The sequence below is a fragment of the Plecotus auritus genome, assembly GCF_963455305.1.
Source record: "Plecotus auritus genome assembly, chromosome: 13".
NCBI lineage: Eukaryota > Metazoa > Chordata > Mammalia > Chiroptera > Vespertilionidae > Plecotus > Plecotus auritus.
This window is the reverse complement of record NC_137779.1, coordinates 23,980,772-23,991,508: the sequence shown is the minus strand read 5'-3', so window position 1 is coordinate 23,991,508 and position 10,737 is coordinate 23,980,772. Positions and strand designations below refer to the sequence as shown.

At 50.4% G+C, this 10,737-nt stretch overlaps 1 protein-coding gene across 1 annotated transcript in view; it reads right to left on the bottom strand.

Annotated features, from left to right (window-relative positions):
- The window catches only part of SVOP (SV2 related protein), a 41,603-nt gene that overhangs the window by 2,790 nt on the left and 28,076 nt on the right, over positions 1–10,737 (bottom strand). Inside the window, exons 10-15 of the mRNA XM_080650762.1 lie at positions 9,943–10,016; positions 8,083–8,159; positions 4,608–4,715; positions 1,936–2,047; positions 964–1,045; positions 306–395 (exon numbers count right to left, since the gene is read on the bottom strand). Coding sequence (XP_080506888.1) covers positions 306–395; positions 964–1,045; positions 1,936–2,047; positions 4,608–4,715; positions 8,083–8,159; positions 9,943–10,016 — 543 coding nt within the window. The remainder of the gene's footprint in view (positions 1–305; positions 396–963; positions 1,046–1,935; positions 2,048–4,607; positions 4,716–8,082; positions 8,160–9,942; positions 10,017–10,737) is intronic.

Below are 10,737 nucleotides of genomic sequence, written 5' to 3'. Positions count from 1 at the left end.
TCCATCTAAATTATTTTTGGCCAAATCATATGACACCCCAGGGGTCTTCTGCGTGGGAAAGACCTGGGTTTGATCCCCAGCTTCTCTACTTCCCAGCTGTGTGACCTTGGGCAAGTCCCTTGACCCTTCTGAGCTTGAGTTTTCCCATCTGCGAGCCGTATTTCTTTTCTCATAAGATGGGTTGTTAGGATGAAATACAATAAGGCACACGGAGGGCTCCACAGAAGACTCAGCATATCATAACTGCCTGCCACGCGCTGGCTTTTGGCACACCCACCCCCTCTGTATTTGGGGGGAACACCTACCTGAGCAATGAACGGAGTGATGAGAGCACCCACTCTTGCCATGCCACTGCAGGTGCCCAGGCCCAGCGCTCGCGTCGCCGTGGGGTAGACCTGAAACACAGCCACCAGATGTGGCCTTGGAAAAATGCAGGTCCCTCCTGCTGCCCCAGCTCAGGAATGATGGGACTGACTCGCCAAGGGTGGGCCTGAAATTAGGGTGAATCTCTTAGGTGTTGGTGACCCCAATAAGGGGTGGGATACTGGGGGGTAAAGATTCTTACCCCAAAAGAGATAGGAAATTCAACTGAGAAAGAAGGCGAGAGGCTGAGCTGCGGGTGGGAACCCAGCAAGGAGGTCCTCCTGCCCCCTTGGTGGTCGCCAAAGACTCCGCCAGGAACTCCGCTCAGGGTCCAGGGACTGTTCTACCTGCCACTTGCCACTAGTTGACCTTGAAGCACTCACTGGTCACGTTTGTTAAAGGCATTTCAGGCAGAGAGAGACTGAAATGTTTACAGGGCGTCTCAGTTCATACCCAGGAGTGGCCACGTACCCAGTCTCCGTGCGGGCGGGTCCTGTGCACTGTAGGATGTTTAGCACCACCCCTGGCCTCCACCCACTAGACGTGGTCACATTTCTGTACCTCCCTCACTGCCCAGCTGCTCCCAGACACCCCTCCTACCTCAGGTGTGTAAACATAGGCCGCTTGGAAGCCTCCAGAAATAAACGCTCTTGCAATGAAGAGTAACAGAGTGAGCATAGTTCTAGGTGGAGGGAAAAAACAAAACAAAGACCAGAAGGTATTTTTTTTTCTGTCAGCTTGTTTCAGCAAAGTCCTATCTGCCCAGGCAGAATTTACATCCCAAAAACTGGCAACGCCCACCTCCACCCAACATAATTGATGCAGGCACGTGGGCATTCACATCCCAGTGCCCTCCCTAAGGCCTGCTTTTTAAATGTTTCTCATTCTCTCTCCAAAGCACCAGGCTGAGAGCTAGAAACATCTGTGTGCCCAGGTTGGGGAGAAGTGATGTAAATAATCAGAAGTCCAGAAAGGACCCGGTATGGCGGATATTGAGCCAGGAACCAAAGGAGCCCAGGAAAATAAACTTCTGTTCAGTATTTTTAGGAGAATCCTGATCCCCAACCTTCTGTTCTATTGTTCCCATAAATATCTCAGAATATCAGCATTTCGTGCTCTAAGCTTTATCTTCAGACCTTCCCCAGATTCCTCATCAGGCTTTGTCTGGGGCCTCTCACGGGTCAAAAGAGGCACAGGCCACTTCCATATTTTGAGCCAAAAAGGGATTATAAAACAGGGCTGATTTAAAATATTTCCACGGGACAAACGAACATCTTAAACCCACACATAAATCCAACAGCTACATGCATGATTTTACTGGGAGATAATATCAAGGTCTAAATGTGATGGGATTGGCGGAGAACCTGGACGCCACCGGGGGCCCCAACTTTGAGCCCGATCTTTTGGTTAATTTTTAGGCAGCGAAGAGCCTCAGCGCTAGTGAGAGGCTGACGGGAATCCCTCTGATGACCACCCGCCGTGGGTGCAATCTTCGACCCACAGGCCCAAAGAGCCACTGCCCAGGACCTGAGCCATGCGCCTGCTGGCCAGAGAGCTGCTGTCACCACCCACCTGCCGACACAGATAAACAGCAGGAGGCTGCACAGAGAGAAGACGACGAAGCACAGCGCCATGGTCTTCTTGCGGCCCAGGCGGTCAATGATCCACAGAGTCACAAGGACACCTGGAAGGAAGCAGGGCACCATGGCAGGCAGCTTCTGACGTGACCGCCAAGGACCCCCACCCCCTGGCAGTCACACCCTGTGCAATCCCCTTGAGAGGGGGCCAACCTAGTGACTTACTTCTAATGATGACAATACAGCACAAGTGATGGAATGTCACTTCTGAAATGAGGTTATAAAAGGCTGTGACTGCCCGGCCAGCACGGCTCAGTAGTTGAGCGTCAACCTATGAACCAGGAGGTCATGGTTCGATTCCCAGTCAGGGCACACGCCTGGGTTGCAGGCTCAATCCCCATTGTGGGGCGTGCAGGAGGCAGCCGATCCATGATTCTCATCCATTGATGTTCCTATCTCCCTCTCCCTCTCCCTTCCTCTCAGAAATCAATTTAAAAAAAAATTATTTTTAATAAAGGCTGTGACTTTGTGGTGGGGAAGGAGCATTCTCTCTCTTCCTGGCTCTTCTCATGTGCTTGCCTTGTTGGCCATCTGGAAAGGAACTGAAGGTGACCTCTGGCCATCAGCCAATGAGGAACTTGAGACCCTCAGCCCAACAACCCTAGAGGAACTGAATCCTGACAACAACCATGTGAGTGAGCGTGAGAGCAGATCCCGCCCCACATGAGCTTTCAGTCATTGGCTGAAAGCTGTCCCCAGGTGTTAATTCCCTGGCACTTCCGGCCACTTTGCTTGCTTTTCGGCTTTCCCTTCCTCCTGAGACAGCCCTTGGGCACAGAGATGCAGATCCTGGCCGCAGCCAGTTGCAGGATCAGCTTCTGCTACACCTCTCCAAGTCTCGCTGTCTCCAGCCGTAAAAAGGGAATAACTAGCCCTAGCCGGTGTGGCTCAGTGGGTTGGAGCATTGTCCCAAACATCAAAAGGTGGTGGGTTCAATTCCTGGTCCGAGCACATATCCAGGTTGTGGATTGGATTCCCCAGTTGGGGTGCGTGCAGGAGGCAACTGATGGATGTTTCCTCTCTCTCACTTGGATGTTTCTCTCTCCCTTCCCCTCCCGCTCTCTCTAAAACCAATAAAAACATTAAAAAGTTATAAAAAATAAACATCTACAAAAAATTTTTTTTAAAAAGGGAATAACTAAACAACTTCAAAGATTCAATGAGAACTTATCTGTGAAACATTTAGCACCATGCCTGAAATACAATAAGGGCTCAATAAATACTACATATTGCTGTCATTGTAATAATCGTTATTCCTTCTGAATAAAAGAGATGGATCACCATTGCGTTATGTGCAGGTTTGGCTTTTTCAACATCCCACTGGTCCTTCCCAGTGTGACTGGTGTTGGAGGACAATTCTCTGTTGGTCTCTCATATTTCTCTACATCTTGTGAGCAGAGAGAGGTACCAGCTGCCCTTTCGTTCCAGGCTATCATTTCAAGGTTATTTGTATAGAAACAGCCTTGAAAGATAAAGATATAGTCTCCTTCTAGGGCACAGGGCATGTTCGTTTATTGGCCAATATCATAAAGGTGATGTCTCGCTCTCTGGGACGCAGGCTGGGCAGGTTGCTGTCAGCCTATTATAAAAGACTAGAGGCCCGGTGCATGAAAATTCATGCACTGGAGCGGGGGGTCCCTCAGCCCGGCCTGCCCCCTCTCACAGTCTGGGAGCCCTCAGGGGCGGGAGGTGACCCGGCCATCAGGGGAAGGAGACGCCCCATCACACCTCTGCTGCTGCTACTGCCAGTAGCGTGAACCTCGGCCGGCCCTGGTTACCTGAGCCTCAGGCGGCTCTGGGCAGCTGGGCAGCCACCATCTGAGGCTTGCCTGCACCTCAGGCCGGCCCTGGGGGGCTGGGAGGCTGAGGGGACTGGGCGCTGCCATCTTGTGGCTGTGGGCACTGCCATCTTTGAGGGCGTCGGGCAGTCAATTAGCATATTCCCTCCTTATTGGCTGTGGGTGCTGCCATCCTTGAGGGCGGGACAGTCAATTAGCATATTCCCTCCTTATTGGCTGTGGGCATCGCCATCTTTGTGATGGCGTAAGGGTCAATTAGCATATTCCTTCTTTATTAGATTATTAGATAGGATGTAGGTTCCCGAATTTCTCAGCTGGGGGCAGATCCACTGCACTGTAGTATCTCCCTGGCTCCTTCCTCATCATCCCCCCGGGACTTGGGGTAGGGGGGCCTGACATTAATATGCTACTTGTGCTGTCTGCTGTGCTCAGGATTCATTTGTCTCTGACCCAGGAGTTTCACGTCTCCTGCCAGCATGCACGGAACTGGGCAGCTTAAACTTGTTCGCCTTCAAGGGGAGTGAAATCTCAGCCCCTTCACCGTTCTTGACAATGTGTAGCTCAGGGTGGAAAAAACAATCCCCAGCTCCCCCAGAAATGGGATTTGCTTCCAGGTAGCACCAGGAATGTGGCACCACCTGGGAATCCAACGGAAATGCCTCGTAAATAATTGGACTGTTTTAACCATAAAAATCTCATCAGCTTTGCCAAAAGAGGAAAAATAAAATAAAATAAAGAAGGTGGCACCGGACAGCCGCCACATTCTCAGGGTTCCTTGCCCCAGTCCCACTTCCCACGCGTCCCTCACCTGGGAACTCAGAGAGGGTGGTCCACAGCAGGTCCATGTAATCCTCCTCACTCAGGTACTCGCAGGCCAGGCTGCACTTGGCCTCCACTGCCTTCTTACTGCTGGAAACTGGGAGGTGGGCGGCAGAGGGAGAGGATCAGCCATGTGCAGAGTCTGGAGTCACACTCTCCTGCTCCCCATACCTCCTTCTCTGCAGAGTCAGATTTGGCTGGTGTGCCAGGAAAAGCGCCCAGCCAGCCTCAGGAGTCAGACAGACTCGGGTCTGAATCCCGACCAGCATTCTATAGCGTCATCATCTCTCTGAGTCTCCATTTCCTCAAAAAACGGGGACAGCCCGGCTGGCACGGCTCAAGCGGTTGAGCATTGACCTATGAACCAACAGGTCACAGGTTTGATTCCAGGTCAGGGCACATGCCCGGAGTTGTGTGGCTCGATCCCCAGTGTGGGGCATGCAGGAGGCAGCGGATCAATGATTCTCTCTTACTATTGATGTTTCTATCGCTCTCTCCCTCTCCCTCCCACTCTGCAGTCAATAAAAAAATATTTTTTTAAATTGGGGCTAATAAAATCCCTGGGCAAGATGGTTGAGAGAATGAAAGCAAGCTGTGCATATGAATGTGCTTAGCCCGGGGTGGGCAAACTTTTTGACTCGAGGGCCACAATGGGTTCTTAAACTGGACCGGAGGGCCGGAACAAAAGCATGGATGGAGTGTTTGTGTGAACTAATATAAATTCAAAGTAAAGGAGCGGAGGGGAGAGCAAGAGAACCCTCCGCTCTTTCGGCTCCGCGGGCTGGATAGAACAGCTGAACGGGCCGGATCCGGCCCGCGGGCCGTAGTTTGCCCACGGCTGGCTTAGACACTTCTTTAAAGTGATCCCTGTAACACACCGATCACTTTCCAGCACACTATATAACTTCCTTCCTTATTTCGCTATTCTCTCGTTCTCTCTTTTTCCTCTCTCTACACCAAAATGCAAGCTGACAGGCGAGGAGATTTGTCTTTTGTGTTCATGGATCTCTCCTAGCACCTGGACCGTACCTGGCAGGTACTAAGCAAACACTGAGTGAATGACTTGCCCAAGGTCCCACAGCTCCTTGGTGCTAGCACTGGGGCTCCCTGGTTTCTGGCTGTGAACTTGTTCCACAGAATTACTTTCCCACCAGGTGTAAGAGAGAGCTTTTTAATGGGGTGGGGAATACCATCTGGGGCCGAATCTGATCTCCTGCCTGTTTCTGCCTGGCCCACGGGGGAAGAATAGTTTTTAAATTTTTAAAATTATTTTAAAAAACCAAACGCAGAGCCCGGCCGGCGTGGCTCGGTGACCAGGAGGTCACAGTTCGATTCCAGATCAGGGCATGCGCCCGGGGTTGCGGACTTGATCCCCAGTAGAGGGCATAGAAGTGGCAGCCAACCACTGAAATCAATAAAAATATGTCACAAAATAAATAAAAAGGAGGCCCTAACTGGTTTGGCTCAGTGGATAGAGCGCCGGCCTGTGGACTGAAAGGTCCCAGGTTCGATTCCGGTCAAGGGCATGTACCTTAGTTGCGGGCACATCCCCAGTAGGAGGTGTGCAGGAGGCAGCTGATCGATGTTTCTCTCTCATCGATGTTTCTAGCTCTCTATCCCTCTCCCTTCCTCTCTGTAAAAAATCAATAAAATACATTTTTTTTTAAAAAAAAGGGAGAAGAGGAAAAATACTTCATGGCATAAAAATGACATGAAATTCAAATCCGTGTTCACAAATTAGGTTTTATCGGACCACAAGCCATGCTCGCAGTCACACATTGTCCATAGCTGCTTCACTGCTATAGTGTTCAAGCCACCCGGCTCACCACGCCTACCATGTTCACTATCGGGCCCTTCATAGAAAGCGTTGCCAACCCCAGCTTTGTAACCTTTCACCAGACCCTCCGCTTGGCTGAAGCAGGTCCACTGTGAGGGGCATGCAATTATGCTCCATCAACCCCAAACTCCAAATCTACAACTGAGCTGCTTCCTCGGAGCAGTTAATTTAGACTCCCACACCTCTCCCCCTCCAGTGAGAAGTGACTCCGCCACCTCACTAAATCCTTATACCAATAAACAAAACTATTAGGGACGATGAAAGCGGCTTAACACAGAAAAAGATAATTGGGCAAATCCTGCAGAAAAGTGAGAACTTGATCCCTTCATCCCCCCATCCTGGGCTCATTGCTAGGAAGTTAGCGTTATCTTAAGGACAGAAGGATTTGAAAGCCCAGGCATTGGCATCTAGACTTTGCTTTTTATTCCTTTCTTTTGTCCAGTGATTCCCACCTCCAGCTACACAACAGAATCACCTGGGGAGCTTTTATAACCCGCCAATGCCCGGCTCCACCCCAGGGATGCTGATTAAATTGGGCTGGGCATTGTTTAACTGGCATTGTTGAAAAGCTCCCCCAGGCGATTCTCTTGTGTGGCCAGGATTGAGCTCCAACCTGGTTCTCAGACTTAATGTGCACAGCGTCCCAGCGGTTAAACTCAGTGCTCTACTTCATGGAGCTCGGTAAGATATGACTCTGGCTCAGCAGTTCAGCGTCAACCTATGAACCAGGAGGTCATGGTTTGATTCCCAGTCAGGACACATGCCCGGGTTGTGGGCTTGACCCTTGGTGGGGGCCTGCAGGAGGCAGCCGATCCATGATTCTCATCCATTGATGTTTCTATCTCTCTCTCCCTCTCCCTTCCTCTCTGAAATCAATAAAAGTATACATTTTTTTAAAAAAAGAGTGACTCTGCTGTCGTGTAACTTCTATAACGACAGGACTGTCTAGATCTCTGTACAGCATCTTGGAAACCACAGCCCAGATAGTCTAGGCCAGGGGTGGGCAAACTTTTTGACTCGAGGGCCACAAGGGGTTCTTAAACTGGACCGGAACAAAAGCATGGATGGAGTGTTTGTGTGAACTAATATAAATTCAAAGTAAAGGAGCGGAGGGGAGAGCAAGAGAACCGGATAGAACAGCCGGATCCGGCCCGTGGGCCGTAGTTTGCCCAAGGCTGGCTAGGCTCAGATTTTTTTTTTTAATATATTTTATTGATTTTTTACAGAGAGGAAGGGAGAGGTATAGAGAGTTAGAAACATCGATGAGAGAGAAACATTGATCCGCTGCCTCCTGCACACCCCCTACTGGGGATGTGCCCGCAACCAAGGTACATATGCCCTTGACTGGAATCGAACCTGGGACCCTTCAGTCCCCAGGCCGACGCTCTATCCACTGAGCCACACCGGTCAGGGCTAGGCTCAGATTTTCTCCCTGGAGTTGGTGGGGGAAAGTCAGTGGGATTTGTGCAAGGCCAGGGCCTGTGAGGGCAGAACCTGGGGTGGGCGTGGGCGTGTGCATGTGTGTGTGTGTGTGTGTGTGTGTGTGTGTGTGTGTGTGTGTGTGTGTGTGTGTGTGGCGTGTGTTGGGAGCAGGCGTGGGAACTGGTAAACGGGCTGCCATACTCACTGCTGCAGACGTCTCCTGCCTGGAAGAGCTCGGTGGTGAGCAGGACTAATCCATAGTAAGAAAACGCATTGGAAAACCTGCCAGGAAAGAAGCAAGAGAGGTAAAGAAACGGGCCTTTGGGGGCTTTCCTGGGGCCCTGGAGCAGGAAGATGGCAGGTGCAAACCACAGTGATGTGATAAAGGGGATTCATCCTGTGTCCTTTGAAAGCTCAAGAGCTGGATTCTGCCACAGACATGCCACCCCCAAGGCTGTTTACTCAACCGGCAACAGGGGGGAGCATTAGGGGCAACCAACATTTAGAAGAAAGCACAGCGTTGACACCCGTCAGGGCTTCTGGGTGGAGTTGGTCTGGTCCGCTTGGACAGGGGAGGAGGGGCGGAAGCTTTAATAATATACAGAACCAGGCTCCAGCTCCCTCCCCGAATTCCTGAGAGCTAAATCAATGCACCAGTCATGTATTAAACAACTGCTGTGTGCCCAGCACAGGGGTGGAGTCTGCAGGAGTCACTCGACTCTCAGGTCAGAACGAGGCAATTCATTCATTCCCGACTGTCCCAAGAACCCGGATACTCAAGTCTGTAGGACCGAACATTCTCATCCAGTACAGTATGTGGGAACCCCGTCACAACCAGACGCCACTGATTCATTTCCTTGGGCTACACTATGTGCTGGCAAATGCAGTGATTTCTACAGGGCGCTAAAATTAGCCTCCACTTCATTGCTTCTGTATTCGCCTAGTGTCGGCTCAACAGAATCATGTGCTCTCAAAGACAGGTACCCCCAACTCTGTACCCCTCCAAACGCCTTTAACAATCTGACAGCCTGGCCACACAGCAGGTGTTTCACGAGTGCTTGGTGCGTTGATTCAGCTCCTCAGAAAGGCAGGGGCAGAGTTCTGTGTATGGAATTCTGTAGATGGAGCCCCGTTCTATATATTATCAAAGTTTTCCCCTCCTCCTCCCTGCAATTAACCACTTTCACTGATACCCTTCTCTCCACCCCCTCCTCCGCCTCTGCTAACTAGTACCTCTGCTCCAAGGGGAATAGGAAAGGTGAGAACTAGTTGAAACAGAACACAAATCCTGACCCAGGCCCAGTGCCTGCACTGTTGATGTTGTGCACACGACTGGGTAGAAAGAGATTGGAAGAACAGCTGAAATGGGACTGGTTGTGGCGTTAAAAGCCCCACCCCCACCCCTGTTATTAAGAAAAGTAGAATATGATCAGGACTGAAAGTTCTAAGAATGCCCTTGGCAACCAAATCGATGCTTCCCAAACTATGGGCCCTGTGCCCCTGGTGGTACCCAAGGCAATATGAGTGGAGCGGGGAACTGAGACAGCATCAACATGAAGTCTCACTGTGGGGAAAAGAAATCCCTATTCAATTTCCTTTCAATTCTTTTGATTGTATCTCTGCCTCCAGTGATGAGTTACTTATGTTGGCGAGTCCTTAGCACCTCCCCTCTCTGTCTGTTTCTCTGTCTCTTAAATACAGCCACTCAGCGCCTTGGCGAACCATCAACCTGGCAACTTTTCACTGTATTTATCTTTAAGAGCGCCTTCTATCTATGGCCTGAAATTAAGGTGTGTGTTTTTTTCTTTTAAAGAAGACATATAAAGTTTCCTTTTCAAATGCATTTATCTGAGTAAAAAGTGAGTCAAATGAAAGAAAACAACTGGGAAAATAATAGTCCAGGCGCTATCTGGGTAAGACAGAGGTCGGGAAAGTGATGCTCCAACCACCATTGAATTTTGCAAACGCTGCCCGAGATCAAAACGTTCTCTGTGCTTTGTGTTCAAACAAAACCCCAAACAGGGCACAGACGAAGGGGATCAAAATGTCAACACATGGCTCTTACCATATAAACCACAGCAACAAGGTTGTCCATCTAAAATGGGGCGTGAAAAGGTCCCTCAATTTGCCTCGGTCTTCCTGTTTCAAGACAAAAACAGGCAGGTGTGTGGGTACTGGCTGGTGGCCGGAGACTGGTGGACAGCCGTGGCTGAGAGGAAGGTTTCTCGTGGGCTGGACATTCAGGCTCCAAGGACCCAGGACTCAAATCTCCAGCCCAGTGCGGCCAATTCGGCCCCTCCAGCCGGGACCCAGCAATGTCCACAGGCTTCTCTCCGCAGGATGGGGACATTCTGAACCCCCACCCCAACATGGAATCCTGGAGCTGGGAAGCAGACCCCTAGGGCTTGGGCCCCCTGACACCTCTTAGGTAATTCCATGGGCCCAGGGAGCGGAAAACCAGTCCAAGGGGTGTCCAACCATATCACGTCTCGCCCCCAAGGGGACAAAAATTAAGGTGCCAATCGATCACCAAAAGCCATTTGCCAAGAGACAGATTAGCTAAATGACCCAGTTGCCAATGTCATATAATTTGCTAATTTATCAAATCTTTGCCTTACACATTCTCTTTTTTAAAAATATATCCTATGGCCAAAACCGGTTTGGCTCAGTGGATAGAGCGTCGGCCTGCGGACTGAAGGGTCCCGGGTTTGATTCCGGTCAAGGGCATGTACCTTGGTTGCGGGCACATCCCCAGTGGGAGGTGTGCAGGAGGCAGCTGATCGATGTTTCTCTCTCATCGATGTTTCTAACTCTCTATCCCTCTCCCTTCCTCTCTGTGAAATATCAATAAAATATATTT